Source organism: Oncorhynchus masou, chromosome 20 (assembly GCF_036934945.1).
Source record: "Oncorhynchus masou masou isolate Uvic2021 chromosome 20, UVic_Omas_1.1, whole genome shotgun sequence".
Classification (NCBI taxonomy): Eukaryota; Metazoa; Chordata; class Actinopteri; order Salmoniformes; family Salmonidae; genus Oncorhynchus; species Oncorhynchus masou.
In genome coordinates this window covers 6978522-7000563 of record NC_088231.1, presented here as the reverse complement: position 1 = coordinate 7000563, position 22042 = coordinate 6978522, and the positions used below count along the sequence as shown (strand labels likewise).

The 22042-nt window shown below is 44.3% G+C and overlaps 1 protein-coding gene across 1 annotated transcript in view; it reads right to left on the bottom strand.

Annotated features, from left to right (window-relative positions):
- The window catches only part of fat1a (FAT atypical cadherin 1a), a 96689-nt gene that overhangs the window by 65521 nt on the left and 9126 nt on the right, over positions 1–22042 (bottom strand). Inside the window, 1 exon segment of the mRNA XM_064926166.1 lies at positions 9995–10309. Within this exon segment, the coding sequence (XP_064782238.1) occupies positions 9995–10309 (315 nt within the window).

The following is a 22042-nucleotide window of genomic DNA, read 5'->3' as shown; positions in this document are numbered from 1 at the left end:
GAAATGAAACCACAAAAAGGGTATATTTGAAATGGCAGACGAACTTCATTACAAGATGCATGATGTGCTTCATAAAGACTCAAAATAGCCAAACTAACACTAAAGCGGGAAAGGGCCGGGGTGAATTGCTGATTTTCCGTGTTCGGATATGTCATCCAATCCATCTTCTAAATGACCTGTGAGAGAGGAGGATGGGGGCTGAGATACTGACCCCGTAGAAAGGTCTCCAAACCCCCAGTCACCTCCATGCCCCAGACAATCCACAGTCCCATCCTCCAGACGTGAAGTATCGCGGCGGTCCACTAAACAGGCTCTGAAACAGACGTTGCCTCTAAACTCTGGGGCTTTTTCCCGCAAGCTGAACAAATACAGAAGCAGGCAGTCAGAGGTCAGACACTGTCAATTGCAGCTCCAAGCCCGAGCTCTAGCGTATTGAGTCATCTGTTAAGAGTGCATGGGATTTTGAATGAGATCCCATGTTTTTTTATTTTTTTATTTAGATCTGATCTGATTTTAAATCCGATTCAACCAAAGGGCCGGGAGGGGGGCGGTCTGGCTACATTACACGAGCAGCAGTCTCTTCTCCCCAGATAATAAGCAGTGTATTCTCACTCCCGGCGTAATTGTAACCTCGCAGTAAACATGAGTACAGAGTAGACGTGCCAGAGCAGACCGCACCAGAGCCGGCTGGTGGACCACGCGGCGACAGATTATCATAGCAAAAAAAAATGAATTTCCGAAACCCGAGCCCATCAATGGCACATATGGTGCAAACCGGAATAGCAAGCCCATAACTTACAGCACCTCTCGAAATAGCTCTTGCACAGCAAATGGACTCAACTGTGCCGGAGCTCCCCAGGGCTTCGTTCATACTATACCCTAAAAAGTTTGGAATTGAAAATAAATAAAACAGAGTTATCCGCATTCGAGAAAGACAGTGTTTCCCTTGTGTGCTAAGCTATTTTTGTAAAAAAAAAAAACTTAAAAAAAAAACATTTAAAGCATTGAACAAAGTTAATGAAGGCATTACAAGTTGGAAAAGCTTGTCCGAGGAAATTGTGAGCGATGAAGGAAGGACTCTTGACAACATGCCACCATCAGAGCAAACTCAAGAACTAAGTCAATGTGCTACACTGTACTGTTGTTAAGCTTGTAACAATGCTGGATAGTTTGGCAATGGGTAGTGTCATGGGTTGAGACTAGCAGCTGACTGTGACATATTTTTAAAGGATCACGACGAACAAGGCTCTTTGTAAAAGAAGGTAAGGAATATCGGTGGGGCTGTCTTGAAAACCGGCCAATTTGCAATGCATCTCAATGGACGTAAACAAAGTGATCGTATTACCCCCATTTCCCAAAGAATGAAAGAGCTCACAATCACACGCATTCATACACACACACTAATATTACCCACACTTCCAAAAGACTGACAATGAGAGGGGGTTGCGCTCACACACAAACACACGTTCCCCTTGTCAAGCTGCCAAGTGTGCCATGCTGAAAATCCTCCACAGCTTTAATTAAAGGGGCGGGGGTTGACTCCTCTGCACCTCCATCCTAGCAAGAAGCTAAATTTAACCGAGGTAGAACTTAAAGGTTGCTCTAAATTGATCCGGATGGTTGGAGCCATCTTTTAAAAAAATAGCATCTTAGCTGTCAAAAGCGGTCCTTTGATGTGGGGTTACACGCGTCAACAACTATGAAGTAGTAGTCTTAGCGTACCTCCCTATCTTTACCTGAGCCACAGCTGCAGGCGTCCAGCCTTTGACAATCAATTTGGCTTATGGATTGGAAATGCACATGCCTATAGGTACTGTACACAGTACCCCCCTCCCCTTTGTCCTCAGAACAGCCTCAAATCATCAGGGCATGGACACTACAAGGTGACGAAAAACCCACACACACGCAAGCCTCCTCAGGAGTGGGCTGAGCCGGGGCTGACATTAATTACAGCCAGGCTGTTTAGAGAAAAACAACAGTTGTAGAAGAGGCATTTCGCAGCATGTCCTTCAGCACAACCATGTCTCCAAAATGGAGGCCGGGGGAGCTGTCCGGAACAATGCCGGGCTGGGACACAACCCAGGTATTACTGCAGTGATTAGCAGTCTAGCAGGGTGACACATATTTAGCTGTCAACTGTAGACGTGTGGGAATTTTGTGGGTGTCTGCATTGGAGGAGGTTAAACGCTCCCCAGTTACGAAAGAGCTATATGAGCGCCTTGAGATATTTACCGTAATTGTTGACGAACTAGCAAATCGAATAAGCCCCGAGATTTCATTATTTGATCTATGTTGGGATTGTTGTTTTTCTGTTTTTGGGTCGGGGTAAAAAAATAAAAAATAACAACCCAGGGCGACTCATTTTTCTCATAAGGAGAAAACATTTAACCTCTCCGTGCTTCAAGCGCCAAAGACAACAATTTCAATATCACCATGTTTAATTGTTGACTCTACCAACTAGCTCCAAGCTAGTCTACAGGGAGACCCAACCAGAACCCAAAATTGAGGTTCAAAACAGCAATTTGTTCCCCGCACAGCCAACACAGCCCAAGAAAACCCTCATTATCCCAAAGTGTGTTTCGCAGGGCAAAGTATCCCAAAAGAAGTAGCCCAAAGTATGGCCGACTTGTGTGAGGGGGTCTAAGATGGGGCAGGATAAACATTTCCAGTAGAGAAGGGGTTGTTAGGGTGTTTCTTTAAAGGTGAGATGCCACAGAGCCGTTGACTGGGGACCATTGATGGGCCTCCACAGACGTATCATTTAGCTCGGGGAGGAATGCTGCACTTCACTCAGCTTACAAAAGGCCACTGCATTTCCCATAAGAGCCCACTTCACACGCACAAACAGGGATTCAAGGATTCAGACAGGGACACAGATTCCCACAAGATAGAAACCACCACACACTCGGACAGGGACCTACTGACTGGCACGCATGCACACACACACACACACACGCGCGCTGGCAAACACAGACACAGTGTGAGTGGATTCAGACAATAGCCTTCCGTGACCCTCCCACACCTGCTGCTAAGAGGGGGTCTTTGTGAAAATGGCTAGCATTTAGTGAAGGAGAGAGAGAGAGGAACAGCTAAACCACTTCAAAACTAGAATGCCTGCCTTGCTCCCCTAGGCACTGCACAGACACACCCACCCACACACACACACACACACACACACAAGGGATGCTTCAGAGGACTCTATCCTCCCTACCTCATTACCCTCCAACCAGGTAGCTAATAGGGCTCATCTAATGGAGATTCATACGAGAGGATATAAACAAACAATGCGTCCCAAATGGCGCTCTATTCCCTCATGATGCACTACTTTTGACAGTGGGCCCTGGTCAAAAGTAGGGCATAGGGTTCCATTTGTGACGCAAAAAAAAAGGAACCCTTACTATGAGCTCACTGTCTATCTGTAGGCGGGTCCTCGATTAGGATGGACACAAGGGGGTCTGGGAAAATACTTCACTCTCCAAATCTAATATACATATGATGGAAGCCGAGGAATTCTGGAAGCTTGGGAATTTTCCCCCGACCGGATGTGCAGGACTGCCGATAAGCTTAAGAAAGCGCAGTTGCTTACAACCATAAACAGAGATAAACATCGACACTGGAGGAACTCAATTTCGGGGACGGATTTTTATAAGGTCAATGTCATCTGTGGTCGTGGTACATTGAAAGCGTATCAGAGCCACTCGGGTGTTACTGATTCTGATTCCCATGGTCAATGTGACTGGGGTCGTAATTCACAGGACACCAAACAGAAGAAAACTTGGCTAAAACAGCGAGGGACTTCTCCAATGAGGAGGCACAAACTTCCATCTCCTGTTGCAAAATGTTTTGCTACGGTGTGCCTATAGGGGGGTCCAGATGCCTGTTTGAGCGTGTGATTGATGTATGGTTTGGTGACGGGGATGAGTAATTGGATAGTGTGGAGCTGATTAACAGCTGGGGTCTACATACTGGCTATACTGTTTCTATTATGCCTGAATGTAATGTGTCTGCCTTCAATTTAGAGGGAGGAAGGGGAGAGAGAGAGAGGGAGAGAAAGGTAGAGCAAAATAGACAGCAAGAGACCAGAAACACCTTGTGTGAGATTGAGAAAACACCAACCCCGGCACATGACGTCAATGTTTTTTTAATTTTTAGGTTGTTTTTTTTTACATCGGCCCCCGCTGATGCGTGTACGTTCCCGTGCTCAATCATGCGCTGAGGACAGACAGTCTGGACGGTGTGCAGGCCTCAGTCTGCAGTACCTCCCGGCTGCAGCGTCGGAGGATGTAGATTCAGCTGTTCCCAAAGAGGTGAGGGAGGTGCTTGGGAGCAGCTTAGGAGTGGGCGAGCCGGGAGGAACAGGTGTGCTAAGAGCTTATACTTAATGAACCTCGAAGCCTTGTAGTGCTGTAGGCATCCCTCACACTCTCAGACAGAGAGACAGGCAGACACACACTAGGCAGACACACACACACACACATTAACAACAGCCTACAAAAGGTTCAGGTAGCTAGAAGCTGTGGATTAGTTTCCCTGGGGAAAAAAGTATACATCCTTTTCCTTTCCTGCTCCTTTGAGAACCTTTTGTGTCTCGTGCCAATTGTTCGGCCCACCCCGAATAGCAGGAAACGTCAGGAAGTTGTTGGAGGTAGTATCCATTTCCTATCTGGCTTCCCCTCGCTATCGGCCTGGGCGCTTTGACAAACGGCGTGCACATTGTCAGACGTCGTCGCTGAAAGCTGATACGAGTAGATCACGGAGTGGATGATTTGAAGCCCGGACCCCACCGGCTATTCTTTTTCTGTTCTAATGGCTAATGGTCAGAGGAAACCATGCTTGCCAACGAATTACCGAGATGTTTCTTTTCAATTCACTACAATGATCCAGGCTCGCAAGGAAGCGTTGAGCTCTCATTTTCAATGAGGGCCTACATTTTTTTTTTTAAATCACCTGTGTTTATCTTTCACATTAATGTCAATACATGGGTCAACTGCTGCTACCAAATGCAGAGGGAGGGGACACGCACACACACACACACACAATGAGGAACGCACAACTCTGTCCCACACAGGACATGCAGAACTAAGTGAATGGGCTATGCTGTACTGTTGTCAAGTGAAGAACATTGAGTGCCTCATTGTGAAAGGGGAGGTTGTGTGTTTGCGCTCCAAGACTAACTTTCATAAATCAGACTATACAATAGTCTCATCTTGGGCAAGGACCGTGTTTGTTCATAGGGAACCTTGAACCTGTCGTCATAAAAGAGAGTCCTAACGGGATCGTGGTTAAAACACTGAAATACTGAACCGGCGACTATTGGTGCTTTTGCTCTTACAGATCACAATCAAGCAGTACATGATGACACATTGGTGTAATCACCTTTGGACTACATAGGATTGCCAGCTAGTTAGACTTTCTGTCATATTCACGTGATCTTTGGCCGACCTCTCCCTCTCATTCCCTCCCTGTATCCGGAGTGCAAGTGTCTTTCCGACGAGAAGTCACGGCTGTTTGAGCACACCCTCCAATTCCGGCATTGTTCAAAGCCCAGTCCAATCCGTCGCAGCAGGCTGCCTGCATCTTTTAAATCCCTCTTTCGCCAGGTATCATTAACAGTATCCATTTTCCTACTCTCCCTCTACGCAAGAAGGCAGCTCACGTCTCCCTGACGACCGCCCGAGAATACCTCCCGGTGTCTCTTTTTAACGAGAGGCCAAAGCTTTTGTAGCGATTTTAAAAAGCGGAGACTGTACGTGAGAGTGGAGGCTTGGACAGAGCCGGAGGTGGGTAACTCAGCAACTCTACTCCTACAAGGGCTCGCATCGGGGTCAAGCCGAGCGAGGGTGGGAAAAGCAGAGACGTGTTTTCTGACCGGGGTTGTGTTTGAAAGGGACGCTGAACCCACAGAGAGAGAGAGCGAGAGAGACCAATGAGAGGGGGGGAGGGAATCCTGTGGTATGTGTATCACCGTAAACCTGATCCGCTTCAACACAGAGAGTGGGTGGGTTAGCACTAGATCAGGTGGAGGAAAGAGGGGGATCCTCGTTCACACCAGCTCTGGATACAGACCGCCGTTATGTGAGGAGGCACATGCAATGCTACACACACAGACTGCACACATACAGCGAGTCAATCTCACAAAGTGACACAATTCTCCTTGGCGTCTTGGAAAGACTGGGGAAAAGAAAACGTTCAAACTTCCAAACAGCGGGGAGGAACTATTTTTATTTTTTTATTTCAGACCAAGAGAACCCCCAAAACCCATGAATTCCCATTGCCAGCTTTCTCCAAACGGGATTGCCATGGTGTCTTGCGAGAGAGATGGCCTTGCACTTAAATGAAACCCCCAGAGTTAGAGGGAACTAAACAGCCGGACCTGTTTACTCTGCAGAAATAAAGTAAGCCTTTCATCCGGGGATTTAGCCAGCCGATACGGGGACTGCACAGACAAAAGGGCAAGGCGACACAAAAGCAGCCAGGAGATGAAGCCTTCATCTGCGTTTGAAGCCCCCCGACTGTCGGGCAATAAGCTACAGGAAGAAAATACTAGCTTCAATGATAGCTAGCCAGCTAAGCTACATGTGTCTGCAATGCTCACTAAAATAGAGGAAAGGGCGAGCCAAACGCGGGCATGAGAAGAAGCCCTCATCATCTATCTGCATTTGAAGCTGCCAGACTTTCAGGCAGAAAGCTGAGGGGAAGAAATGTTAGCTTCAAAGCTAATAAGCTAGCTAGCTAGGCATGTGTACGCAACGTTTGCCAAAACCCACACATACAACACACAATTTTTTTCCTTTAATTTTTTTCCCCCCCGCCCCTTTTCTAGAGCTTTGTAGATATGCCAAAACAGGGCCATGCTCCCGTTGCCGTTCTTGAGCTTATAATTACAGAGCGTGCTCTCCTGTAATATGCGGGGAGAATGCCATATTGAGTTGATAATGTCGACCTGGTGTGAAGCCAATTTTCATCCGTCTTAATGGAAGTCACATGGAAAATTAAAAGCGAATGTGTCCCTTTTGCTTACGAACATTATGTGATGATGTTTTCAGCAACAGCAGAGATGCCCTCTTTATCTCTCTGTATACATGATACAAATCCATGAGTGATTTAGTTAAGTTAATCTTCAAACAAATTTGTCCCATTCACTTATGAATGTTACATTTGAATGTTTGCAGCAACAGTTGAGGTGCACTCAACTCTCTCTCTGTTCTCTCTCCTCTCCTCCCCAGAAATGACAAACACATATACGGAGGAAGCAGTGATTCAGTTGAAGTTTCTCTTTTGTACAAAGCCGCCTCTTTGTTGAAGAGCCCTGGAGGAGGAGCCCTGGTGTACCACTGATAAACGTTTTAACACACTTTGATACGCATGAAGGGGTTTCATCCTTCGCCCATCGTGTAAACCCATTTGAGAAGACCTACAAAGCAAGCGGAGAAGCATTGGAACATAAACAGGTAGACTCAGTAGCCCCGCAAAGCTCTGAGTTTCAGAAATACCCCATTATCCAGAAGGGGGGAAATATCTACTGGTAATATGTCGGCTAAGTAGGAGCATTTGGTTCAAAGGGCAAGTTGAAATCTGCTCTCCCAATAGAGCTGTTTCCAGGAAACATCCAGAAACAACGTGTCGAAAGAACCGCGATGCATATCGGATACGTACAATCCAAGCCTGTTCTGATGGGAGGCAAAAACACTATGGTGAAAGCGATTATTGACCACGGGGCCGATCTAAAACAGCCACCCTTAAAATAGACGGGCGGATGTCAATTCACTTTCTCAGACGCACCTTCTGGTTTTCAACAGTTGAGTGGTGACGTGCTTCCCATCTCAGAGGTGAAATGAATATCATCGGAGGTTAGCCCAAATCAATGGCCTGGGGTCAGATATGGATCTGCCCGTCGATCAGAGGGCTCTTAAGGCAACGCCGGATAATAGAATATCAGACAATTCTGTTAAAACGTTGGGTGAAATTAAACCTCTTCGGCTGATCAGATTCTATGTGATTAATCACCGGTGTGCATTTGTGTCTAGGCTGGTTTGCCCTATATACTTTCTTCAACAGGTACTAACTACAGATAGGAGAAACTAGAATCTAGGCCAACTCCTAAAATCCAACAACGGCTATTATCTAAACAGCATGAGTCTGGCAAACTCATCTCTAGTCGTCGGTACTGTAAATCCCTTCAAGAATGCCTTCTCCATTGCAAGAGAAATAAACTATACCCACTGTGTTCAGGATGGCTTATCTGTCTAAGTGGAATCTTAGTCAACCCACACACAAACAAACACACACACACACACACACACACACAAACCTTCTACCTCCCACACATCTCACACCTTCATTATCAAACCTATCGTCCATCGCCCCGTTGAATTAAGGCCTAAATGCAGCTAAATGTGCCTTAAAGTTATTCCCTCCCCCTTCCCTTTCTTTTCCGTCTCTCATTGGAGAGTTGCCATCATTAGGAAAGCTAGAGAGAGCATGCTACATGACGAACCCTTATTTGGTCAAGAACACTCACATTGGACCCTGCTATAACAAAAAATAACCACAAGTTTGTTGATGGGAGGACCGCCTTGGAATATGGGACCACACAAGTCAATGGGAGGGGGAATTGGAGAGCCGATAGCTCTACAGCCCATTCCTCATGTCAGTTTAAATGACTACTCGCAACAAGAGACTGGTATACAAAACTCGGGAGGTAGGATTGAAATGAGTTTGTTAATTAGCCGTTACTGAAAGACCTACAAGGTTGCACAATGCAATCAAAGTAAACAGGCTTGTTTGTAATGAGCAGCCTGTGTTAATTATTAAAAAGGGGACATACAAGTATCGTTTTGCTGATTGACTTGACTCAGGCTAGCAGACGTTTCATATTGAGCCGCTGTTATGCCTTGTAGTCGTCCAACTGCATTGGTAACCCAAGTGGAATTACACAGCTGGGCAGGGGGACTGTAGACAAGGCATTGGAAGTCCAGACTGAATTGTAATGAAAGCAAACTGAACAAAGTCCAGATCTATGGTATTATACAAATAAATCACAGGCGTGCGTAATAACATGGTATCTGTCCAACTGAATATAAAGTGTGAACAATTCCTCAAAACCCCACCAAATAACAACACACAGTCCACTGCAAAAAAAACAAAAAAAACATCCACGTTCAAAAACGTTGGCTTCCAAGTTTGCACCTTCTAGTCCTTGTACTACCATTTCCCGCTCGTGCTGGAGTTAAATCACCATCTGCTCCAGTGGGCTTCACAACAAAAAAACAGAAAAATGAAATATTCAACGTTCATCCATTTTCAGAACACCATATGTGAACACACTGTGCTCTGTGGGTAGTGGGAAAAGCCCCTGTCGACATCTCACCTATCGACCATGCTAAAATCACGTAGCCATACGGGAGATATCAAAGGCTTGTTATAAGAACAAGAACAAAAAGATTGATAGAACCTAGATACCCTACAACTGCCCCCATGTCCCTTCATAGTCTCAAAGGGCGATTGAACGTCTATTCTTTCTACATATATTCGTTACCCTTTTTTATGTAGGAAGGGCTATTCCCAACCTTGTGAGAGGAGCTGTATTCTTTCAAGTGATGAAATTGGACATGGAGTTACATACACTCTCGGTCGGTGTGTGGCCTATTGACTACAATCTGTTCGGCGATGGTTAATTGAATGCTGGCCACACATACGTGGGAAGATAAATCCAAGGCTCTGCACATGCTTTGTGTTTTCACATTAGAGGACACATCCATTGGAATACACAAAGTCAATGGGAAGCAAAAGACAAGGCCATTTCCAATACATTTCAATGTACCACAAATGGATAACACCAATGACACGTGTGACCTCACCTGTTTTGTTTGTCTACTTTTACTAGTCGGTGTATGCTCTTCATTTAAAGCATAGCAGCACTACACACGTTTGCCTGCGAGAAATCAATTCCACCTTGGGAATCAATAGAGTTCAATTCAGAAAAGTGTCTTACCCATCTTGGAGTTGATGGCGAAAAATCCCTGGGGGTTGCCACTGGTGATCTTGTAAGAGAGCTTGTCGCTGGCCCGGGCGTCCGGGTCCACCGCCTCGATCTGGATGATGGACACGTCCTTGGCCGAGTTCTCCGCCACCGACGGGTAGTAGACGGGCTCTGTGGTCTGCGGCGCGTTGTCGTTGACGTCCTGGACCTCCACGTAGACCTCCACGAAGGCCGAGAGGGGCACCACGCCACCATCCGTGCCGTACACAGTCAGCCAGTAGTGCGTGGTGGTCTCATGGTCCAGGAGTTCCTGGGTTCTGATGACCCCTGGGAGAAAGAAAGAGAGAATAACTAGTTATGTGGGCTCTTGTATTATGAAAGAGAAACATCCATTTTCTTTTTAATGGAAAACCATTTCACTCCCAGCTTTTAGATGGAAATTGTCTTAGTCCATACATATAAAAACAAAAAGTAGTTCAAAGAGCATTTAGCATTCTGTATGGGGATCACACACAAAACACAGCATTAGTGGGAATATGGTAGGGTAGAAGGTTGCTATTAACATCAGACCCTGCTGTCTGTTTCTACATGACAGGCCTGGATTTTTACAGCAGGCCATATGCCATGAGGGGCCTATAGCTTTCAGCTGAGCAAACAGAGGAGCTTTCAAAGACCTGTTAGGACTAACATTTCACAACAATACCCCCGATGACTGAACAGAGATCAGTGGTGGAACCATCAAAACAGCAAACTAGAAAGTAGGCTAGTCAGCCATCCTTCTCTGGATGGGTGCACAGTTGTTTCCCTTGAGGATTACCCAACATTTATGATGTGGTTCCTCATGCACATTTTATTTGGGGCTTTAAAAATATATCTGATCATTAGGCAGACTTGGGTTATGGCATGTCAGGGGTAGAGCGATAGGAAATTACTCAGTTATTAAGAAGAAAATCTCTAGAAAATCTCTTTCCATGCAATTTAAGTGAACATTAACATTTTTTTTTTTTTAAAGGTCTCAATGACCTGTTATCGAAAGCAATAAAAGTGAGCTCATTGGCCCGGCACACCTCCGACGGTAATAAATTCAAATAAAGCCAGGGCGTGGGCCTGTTTGCCACGTATAGGCAAGCGGTAGTCGCATACTGTCCTAGTCTGCCATATACCGAAGAACGATAACACACTGCTCCATGGCACCAATCCTACTTTTCCTACTGCCTGCCTTTCAAAACCCTTTGTTGCTCCCTGTAACTCAATGAGTTGCACTGCAGGTCTGTAAACCGAGAGACAGGCCTACCTTTCACCTCAGGGGGGAATAAAAAATATTCTGAACAAAGAGAGAAGAAAAAAATAAATCTCCAACACCTGTCACTGACATTTCACTTTTCAGGTGTTTCAGAGTTTTTATTCACCTCAGAGTTACTGTATCTTATGTCTGAGTCTGAGGTGCTTCTTTTGTCATTACTCATCATTACTGCTAGCCAGGGTTAGCGGTTAGCTTGAGGTGTGTAATAAGGCCCGGGTGGCAGGATGGCAAAGGTGGATAGCACTGTAACACACCATAACACTTCCTACAGCCATGTGAGGGTATAACCTGCCTTCAGACAATATTCTGAAATGTTGTGAGGTAATAAATTTTCCAATTCTTCGAAAAGAAAGGCACCTATTGGTAGATCAGTTAAATAAATGCAGATGCTGAATATCCCTTTCAGCATTGTGAAGTTATTAATTACACTTTGGATGGGGTATCAAATCACCAAGTCACAACAAATATACAGCCGTCCTTCCTAACTCAGTTGCCAGAGAGGAAGGAAACCGCTCAAGGATTTCACCATGAGGCCAATGGTGACTTTAACACAGTTACAGAGTTGAATGGGTGTGATAGGAGAAAACTGAGGATGGATAAACAACAGTGTAGTTACAACATTGTAGTTACAACATTGTTGTAGAAACATTTTATGGAATCAATACTTTAAGTCGCTCTGGATCAGAGCATCTGCTATATGACCAAAATGCAGTTACTCCAACATACTAACTGAATTGTCTAGGTGATAAGCAGGAAGCCTGGACAGAATACAAATATTCCAAAACATGCATCCTGTTTGCAAGAAGTCACTAAAGTAATACTGCAAAAATACTGTACTCTCCATCTTTTCAAGCATCATGTTATGGGTATTAGGCTTGGACAGTATACCGTACATTTTAATATTTGTAGCTACTTTTTAAGTAAATATGTGCAGTCAACTTGTGCAACACGTTAGGAGATAAAGCAGATTGCGTTCTTCATTTCACCTGTCACCTTATTTTTCATTATGAAGTTTACCGTAGTTCTCTAGAACAGTTGAACCAGCACAACGGGAGAAAGCGGGAGCAGCTGTGTATTGACAGGGATCGCGTTTACATTGAAAGTCTTTTACCAGAGAAAAGTAAGCTGGCTACACCGAGAAAAGTATCAGAGAAAAGTAGTTCCACATCGGTCAGAGCGCTGTCGTTTGATAGAATGCCCATTCGTGAATTCTCATCCGAGTGGACACGTGCAACTGAAGCACAACATTTGTTTGATGCTGAGCAAAAATTACAATAAGAAGCATTGTAGATCTGCATTTTCAAAAACGTAGCGAGATATTTCTTATACGTTTATTTCAATTTTTGGGCCACGAAAAACAAATCATTCTGAGATAGGGTGACCCCTAAGTTTAACTTGCTAGTTATTCAAGTAAGTGGCTGAATGAATAAGGTCACGCGGCATCCTATTGTTTTAGCTTTCTGCCGTGTTTGAGAAGTCAAAACCCTTTGAATGAGTTTTCTGTACAACTACCACTGTATCTTCATATCCTTGCGTTTTCTTTCTCCGCTCTAGGCTCATCGGCTCCTCCCCTATCTTCTCTAAGCAGAGCAGGGAAGCCCATTGCCCTAGTGCCTCCAAGACTCCACACAGACACAGCGGGTACACTGTACTGCTCTTCATTCAGACAAGCATGCGTCAAAACTTTGTTCATTTGCATAATAGCTCTCGTTCACATTCGCTTGTAATGTCTAAACTCAGCAAAAATGACATTCGGTCATTTACCTATATATGTATAACTTTATCAGCTGGATAACTTGTGCTAACTTTGTTAGCATTCTAGTAAAGGATACCTAATGGGCTTTTTCGTGTGTTTTGGTGCCCCTTGTGTACTAAGCCAGTAATATGGATATTCAAATCTGGAGACTGAACAGATTTGATCCTCAGATCCCCAAAAGGTTCTTCAGCTGCACAATCTAGAGCATCCTGACGGGTTGCATCACTGCCTGGTACTGCAACTGCTCGGCCTCCGACCGCAAGGCACTACAGAGGGTAGTGTGTACAGCCCAGTACATCACTGGGGCCAAGCTTCCTGCCATCCAGGACCTCTATGCCAGGCGGTGTCAGAGGAAAGCTCTAAAAATTGTCAAAGACTCCAGCCACCCTAGTCATAGACTGTTCTCTCTGCTACCGCACGGCAAGCGGTACCGGAGCGCCAAGTCTAGGTCCAAGATGCTTCTAAATAGCTTCTACCCCCAATCCATAAGACACCTGAACATCTAATCAAATGGCTACCCAGACTATTTGCATTGTCCCCCCTATTTTTGTTTTTTGTTACTGTTATTTTACTGCTGCTCTTACTTATTTGTTACTTTTATTTTCTTTCTGTATTTTTCTTAAAACTGCAATGTTGGTTAAGGGCTTGTAAGTAAAGCATTTTACTGTAAGGTCTACAGCTGTTGTATTCTGCGCATGTAACAAATAAAATTTGATATCACCCAACCCTAATGGACATGCTTGTAATCATTAAGGACTGGCAAGTTTTTTGGGAATAAATGTTTTTGCGGAATGGATCTAAACACAGACAAAATCCAAGAGGAAAATCTGGTTCAGTCTGCTTTCCACCAGACACCGGGAGACAATTCACATTTCAACAGGACAATAACCTAAAACAAGGCAAAATCTACACTGGAGTTGCTTACCAAGAATGCAGTGCGTGTCCGAGTTACAGTTTTTTACTTAAATCTACTTGAACATTTATGGCAAGACCTTAAAATGGTTGTCTAGCAATGGTCAACACTCAATTCGACAGAGCTTAAAAATTGTTTAAAGAATAAAAGGGCAAATGTTGCACAATCCAGGTGTCAAAAGCTCTTATTAAGAGACTTACCCAGAAAGACTCACGGCTGTAAATCGCTGCCAAAGGTGCTTCTATAAATGATTGACTCAGATGACTCAAATGAGATATCTGTTCTTTATTTTACTACATTTGCAAACATTTCTAAAAACATGTTTTCACTTTGTCATTATGGGGTATTGTGTGTAGATGGGTGAGAAAAAATATATATTTAATCAATTTTGAATTCAGGCTGTAACAACAACAAAATGTGGATTAAGTTACGGGGTATGAATACTTTCTGAAGGCATGCAGTGTGTATTATGGTTGATGTCATATGGGTATACAGGCTTGTCAAGGCATGCTGGCTGGCGCCGAATGTGAAATGCACCCAAAAGGGCCATCGTGAGGCGGAAATAAAAAAATAAAAATAGTGATTATATAATGAAGTAAAAAGATAAAAACATATATATTGCCACAAAAAAAAAAAAACGCAGTCAAAATGTGCAAGTGTGAGTTTTTCCTCACGGAAGCACTGCCGACTACTCACTGCACTCACTGAGATAGCTTCTGGGAGGAACAGATTTGCAAATGTGAGGCATGAATAAGAAATGTGAGCGCTAATCTGACTGCTAGCGTCCTGCGAGAGCATGGGGAAAGAGTATGAGTGAGAGGCAGAGAGAGGGTGGAGATTGGGAAAAGAAGGAGTGAGGATGAGATGGAGAGAGCGGTTGAGTGGGTAAAAGAAAATGGAGAGAGAAACTAAGAGGGAGAGTGCGTGTGCGTTGTACATTTTTGTGTCTGTGTGTAAAGGTGAGAATGTGTGCTATTCAGACTAAGTGTGTGTGTGAGAGACAAGGTAAAAGAGAGACAGCTAGAACGAGAGGGATGAGACATTTATTGTGCCTGTGCCAACGCCATGCCCATGCTTGAGTGCTCATCCGTTTGACTGGGAGACACTGGCATAGCAGAAGCATTCCACTCGCTCAGGAGGGTCAGGCTGTCAGAGTGCCCGCTGCCAACCCTAAAGCTATCGGCATGGAGAAGATGACTTTATATTAGTGCAGTTCTGCTCTGCTACAGGTGACTAACAAGTCTGCAGTCATAGAGGACCTTGACCCAAACTCACCCCTCACAGGAAACTTAAACAAACCGTGGTAGATAAGGCCGTAATTGGTACGATAGCATTGTAATGGTCGAACCGGCGGAAGGAAGGAAGAAAGAAAGTCCAAATCTCGTATCTTTTTTTTAAATCGTTTTGATGAGGCTCTGACGCCTAGAATAGTTCAATTCAAAAGAGAACCATTTCGATGAAGCTCCGACTGAACACAAAATGCCAATTTCAGTTGACATCTACTTTTTTTTTCAAACATGAATGCGTGACTGGCTTTAAATAAACATACCAGAAGACAAAGCATCTATCGAAACATATCAAATCAATAGTTGGTTGGATAATTACTGACGGAGGGTGTAAATGATGAATCATTTAGCCACCACACCTATACCATTTCATTCCACTCGCCCATGAGCGTCAGGCTTTTAGCAGCCAACCCTAAAGCTATCAGCATAGAGAAGATGGCTTTATATTACTGTTCTGCACCGCTAGAGCAATTATCACTGAATTATCACAGTGAATTATTGCAATGTTTGTTTATGTTTCAATTAATCCCGGATAGGATGGGTTGCCAATATAACGATTTGACGCAAAATTAAAATGTAATTCATTCATTCTAGTGGTGACTAACAACAATGCTCCATAGTCAGAGAACCTTGACCCAAACTCACCCCTCACAGGAAACTTAAACTGTGGTAGGTAAAGGCCAACTGGTACGATAGCATTGTAATGGTTGACTGGCGGAAGTAAGAAAGTCCAAATCTTGTGTCTTCTTTTATAGTTTGACGAGGCTCTGACGCCTAGAATAGTTCAATTCAAAAAGAGAACCATTTCAATTCAGGTCTTTCTGAACACAAGGACAATTTCTGTTGACATCTACTTTTTATTCAAACATGAAAGTGTGACTAATACCTAATAGAAGACAAGCATATATCGACCAAGCATTGAAACAATAGTTAGCTGTATAAATCATGAATCTGAGGTATTTAGCCACCACACCTATATTTCTAGGCTAGTCAATGAGGAAGTTCCAAAATGTGCCCTTGAGGCAATAACAGCAGTTGACAAAGCCTAGGCAACCTACCCAGACAGATTTGCTCTCTCTCTCCTTTCTTTCCCTCTTCCTTGCATACCCTACAGCTACACCTTCGACAGCCACCTAGCACAGCAGCTAGGCTACACAATAAAAAGAGCTAACGGGCTAACGCTGTCCCTACAATTCTGCCATCTCATGTAGGCGTATGAACTGCAAAGTGTGTTCGCTACAATTTTTATTCATTTTATCTTCATTTAACTCGGCAAGTCAGTTAAGAACAAATTCTTATTTACAATGACCGCCTAGGAACAGGTTACTGGCCCACAGTTCTAACCACTAGGCTACCTGCCACCTCAATCAGTCTCCGGAAACAGGTCCACCGTGACATTTACTCAATAGCTAGTTACAGCGGGGAGGCTGGATGAAGTCCGCTGCACAACACACAGCCGCTGAGTGTTGTTTTTGACAAAATGGCGAGATAACATGGTTGTGCTTCGAGGCACCGAGGAAAATGGCAGAGGAGGTCTGAGGACAGAAGACATTTAAGTGGATTGGATAAATCCAGCGGATCCAGGCCAAAACCAAAGAGTAGTACCTGCGGAACTACACTATGATGTTCCCTATTTAGTTCAGAGGATGAGGTGTACTCAGTATTTCTAGCATGTATAGGACCAAGGTCCCTGTCATGAAAGGGTGTACATAGTGGGCGGGGGGGGGGGGGGGGGCTAAATTGGGGAGAGACACTCTTTTCCCCAGAAGGCCTTGTAGCTACAATGGTGTCGCCACAAATGGAGAGGATTGCACATGCCATGGATATCAAAAGCTGGCAATTGAAACAAATTAGAGCGCCAAAAAGATTACCGGTTGTCAAAAGAGGATTAGGATTTGCAAAATCCTGTTTATCCCCAGTGCTTATTTTCATATGGACGCACGATGTCTACTTCAGAAACTGAGTCAATATCATATTTTTCTGGCATTGAAAACGTGTAATGAGGAATTAGGCTGCAGTCAACTTTACCACGGCCCAGAGAAAAACTATTTTCACAGTTTTTCTTTCTATTGTCGACAAAGATATCTACAGATGGTCTCCCGATGACCTTCACAACAAGAGACCGTGCAGGAATAATGTACGTGCTTCGGAGACCACGAGAGAACAAAAACGTGTCTTCTCAAGACCGGGAGATCAGCTCTTTCGGCTTACGCCAGCACTCCCTTGCTCTGCACTTGAAAAAGTCAGAACGTTTGCTTTGAACTACCTCTCGGTAATTCCGCTCTCCTTTCCCCTCGCATTCCTCAGCCTTCTTAGGACTCCTGCCTCACATGCTTACATAAACTTTCTCAGTGCTCCCCCCCACCCTCTTCTCTTTCCAACGGCTCTGGTGGAATGCTTCAAATTCCTCCAGCACGTAGAGCCCTGGGTGTATTAGAAAAAGAGTCCTGAGCTAAGCTTCCCATGCCCCCAGCGCGAAATCAAATCATCTCTTTGGATCCCAGAGTTCTCAGAAGCTAAGACCTAGCCTAGCCCTGCACTTCTAACGTTTTTCGGTCCATACTGTAAGTGTTAATGCCCAAAACGTTTGAAAAATTCACAAGGCTATGAAGTGCAGCCAAAGCAGAAAAACTCCACCCCGTGGGATACCCACAGAGCCTACAGGTCTCGCTTTCACACTCATCATCTTTATTACTTTATAGAATTATGGATATTTCTGAATAATACGGACAGCTTGAGTTACACACGGTAATGCATCGGTCAAAGGCTTCGAATCACCATGCAAAATAGGACTTGGCAGGCTATTGAAGTGTCAAAGACCGTATCGGGGTCATTGACGAAATATGGTGGCGCTTTGAAGAGTGACCAGCATTCAGCGGGTATTCAGTACATTAGTGTAGATCTGGGAAAACAGTCATCAAAACAGCTGCATGATGAGTTCACACAGAGTCTCTCAAAACAAAAGCGCATTTCTCTCCGCTTGCCGTGCTGTGCAGGAGCACCAAGTCTGGGACCAAAAAGCTCCTGAACAGCTTCTACCCCCAAGCCATAAGACTGATGAATAGTTCATCAAATGGCTACCCGGACTACTTGCACCCACCCATTTTATTTATTTTTTTGCACTGACTCTATGCACACTCACTGGACTCACACATACTACACCGACGTGCACACACACACACACACACACACACGCGCGCGCGCTTACAAACACATCACATCTGCATAATGACACGACACGCATACACCAACACACTCACACAGACACACTTTCATACGCACTGCTGCTACTCTGTTTATTATCGAACCTGATTGCCTGGTCAATTTTAACCCTAACTACATGTACCTATTACCTCAATCACCTCAACTACTTAGTACCCCAACACACTGACTCCAGTACACTGACTCCTTGTATAAAGCCTCCTTATTATTATTTTATTGTGTTACTAATATTTTGTGTTTTTTTTTTCATTCATCTTTGCAAATTTGCATACTTTTTAACTGTATTGTTAGGAAAGGGCTTGTAAAGTAAGCATTTGACAGTAAAGTATACAAAGTGTGATTTGATCTCTCTTTGACCCGGCGATCCTCTGAGTTGTGCCCCCACCAACCAATTCCGCTTCGCTCAACATTGTGCATTTTGTATAAAATCGCCACCGGAGGCATACAACAGAGCTATCAACAGCTGGGCTTAGGGGAAATGGTACTTTAAAACTTTAGACAAACTGAATCATTTCAGCCAGCTTAACAATGTGGAGCAGTGTGCTTCACTCTACATAATCATATGGTCTTAAAAGGGGAGGGAACTAACTAAAAGCACTAAACAACTGCCCTTTATTAAAACTGCATCAACAGACCAGGGGGGCATTAACGTTTAGCTTGATAGCTTGGTGACACTGTGTAATAAAATAAGAATCCTATTCTAGATTCTCTGGCCCAAGGAAAAAAAAAAATGTCTGCATTCATCTGGAGTGTGTGGGAGAGGGGAGGACGAAGCGAGATACAGAGTGAAAGCGAGAGTCTTTAATGAACGAAAGGCGGATGATGCAATGAAAACATGCCTGATGGGATTTTTCTCTGGCAGAATTTAGCCCATTAATTCCAGTTGAGGAAGCCTATTGGGACATGCCCAGGCAGCTACCATTGTCACGGAGCGCAGTATTATTTCAAAAGGCCTCAGAGCGGGCCTGTGAGAAGCGCCACCTGGTTTAATATCACGTTATAATTTAAGCCCTGCTCCCTCCCGGCCCTTCGGTGCCATGCCCCGCTCCGCTGATGATAGTGGGCACGATGTACTGTCTGTTTTCCTCTTATCGCAAAATGTTTCCGAAGCCCCCTGAGATAGTTGCCCACAGACACACAGACTGTACTCAATGCGCCGCGGTAAACGGTTCCCGTGGAAAGGTCTTTTTTTTTTGGAGACAGATAAGGCACTTTGAAATATAGGCCTGCTCTCGATTTCCAATAGGCTGCCGTGCTGACATTTACAAAAGGTTGATTCTTTTTTCATTACATTTTTATTGTCTTCGGAGATTAGAGATGCGTTTAGGCCTATAAAAAGGCATTATGGTTGTTGAGAGTTATGACGGGAAGGTTGGGACAGTATGTGGGTTTAAATGCATGTTTGCGCAGCATTTTCTGTCCTAAGCTTTTCAACCCTAAGTGGCAACCATGGCACTTAGGCCTAAACATGTCAGTGTCTACATCTGTATAACACTGGATTTGAACCCAGTGCCATTAAGCTGCTGTCTCTGGTCATGCTACCGTAATTCTGATGTTTCTGGTCTCTGGTCTTTACGTTGGCAGCTTGACGACACAAACATGACGGGCGGGGAATTCAAAAAGGAGCATCTTCATCTCTCGCCGTTTGTTTTTTTTTAAGTGGCTGTCTCTCAACACATGAAACCTCAGGATTCGTTCAGCCAAGCACTGTTTCCCTTTGACATTCAGTCAGGTACGCTTTGGAGAGCCAATGCATCATATGGAGAGATGCTTGAAAATAAACAGCCAGCTAAGCCTTTGTCGGTTACCCCTTTCACTGCGGTAAACTCCATTTTTCGGAGAACAACGACTATGATCGGAGAACAACGACTTCACAATCAGGTGAACATGCTACAGGGAACTGCAGGTCTTTTCCAAAGTAACAGGGGAACACACACCAAGATAGAGAACTGAAAAACAAAATTTCTCAGCCCAAGTTTCAACAATCTAATATATCCTAGTAAACTTCACTAAGATCAATTGGGTTCTTTTTTTTCTGTCAAATGTGTGACAAACATGGAGTTACCGCAGTCTTGTACGTGGTCTGCAGAATCTCTGTGCAATCATTAGCAACGTGTGTAGAGTCATAATTTACAGTAGTTTACATAAAAAGAAAACAAAATGTCACCAACCATTATTAGCCACGGGTCTCAATTGCCTAGATTAGCATGACAAGAGTTGACTCACAATCGAGCACGCCATCTGCACGCGGCACCTTCACAGGTTTCTAAGAAAAGACTTAATGGACAGAGAGAAGCAACAAACTTTAACTGGGGAAAGTGTGCTTTTCATTTAGCACCCGACAATCAACTTTGGCCCGAATGCACATTCCTGGCCCTGTCGCCCGCAGCAACGGCGCTCAAGCAAAGGCCATTACGAGTCATGTGGCTCTTTTTGAGTGTGCTGAAGAAGTCACACTTCTGGCTTGAGCTTCTGTGTATAGAATCAACAACAACAAAAAAAAATAGAAGGGACTGCGCCTGGGTGCTTAGGTTCAATCAATCTCCCATGAAGCTTTGGTGGTGCAGACGTAGCTGGAATAGTGAACGCAGCCAAACATGAAAAGACAAAACCATTCGCCACATACCTCTCCTATCTGGCATCACCGAGGGTCGGCCCTAACTCGCTCTCGTCAGGAAGGGTAAATGAGGGGACAATTTGGGGAAAGAGAGGAGGGAGGAAGGCCAAAATTGAAGAGGGGAAAACACACGCTCACAGTACTTTGTCATTACACGTCAAACTATTTCATTTGCCTCCACACACAGCTATTTCAGCACACCGGCTGCCTCCAGTTTGAAGTGAAAGGGCAACGCATACATTATCCAATGAGCAAAGTGCAATGGCATACATTATCCAACGAGCATCTGGACGGAAGAGGCGATTCCACTGGGGCTGTTGAGATCCCTTACGTATTTCCTACATAAATGCAAACACACCGCATGAAGGCCTTACACCTTGGTTCACCTTTACTACTAGTATATTTTAAGCCTGGAGACTTTTATTAATATGCATTTTCACCCCCCCCCCCGTTCTTTTTCCTCCTGTTAAGTGAATCAGTGCAAATTCAATCATCACATCTTGGTTTTTCACCTCGGTTCACAAAGTAGCCTAACGAGCGTACAGACATGACTTCAATAGTGCTGTCAAACCGGCATCGAAACTAGCAGTTCCTGGAGGAGAAACAACGAGAGAGAGAGAGAGTCTGGTCGAACTAGCTCTTTAAGTCAAAGGCTGAAATACAAGGTATTAGGAGTTCTAACAGAAAGACATGCTTAATTGATCACAGAGGACCCTTCCATGACCCCATAAACGGCAGTCAATCCTTCAGCGCAAGCACCAAGTCTAATTGATCTACTTTGAGAACGGTCAACATCGATTCACTGATGGCACCGACAGAGATGGTCGCCTCGCTTCGAGTTCTTAGGAAACTATGCAGTATTTTTTTTAATGTATTATTTCTTACATTGTTACAAGCATTTCGCTACAGTCACATTAACAGCTGCTAACCATGTGTATGTGACAAATACAATTTGATTTGAGC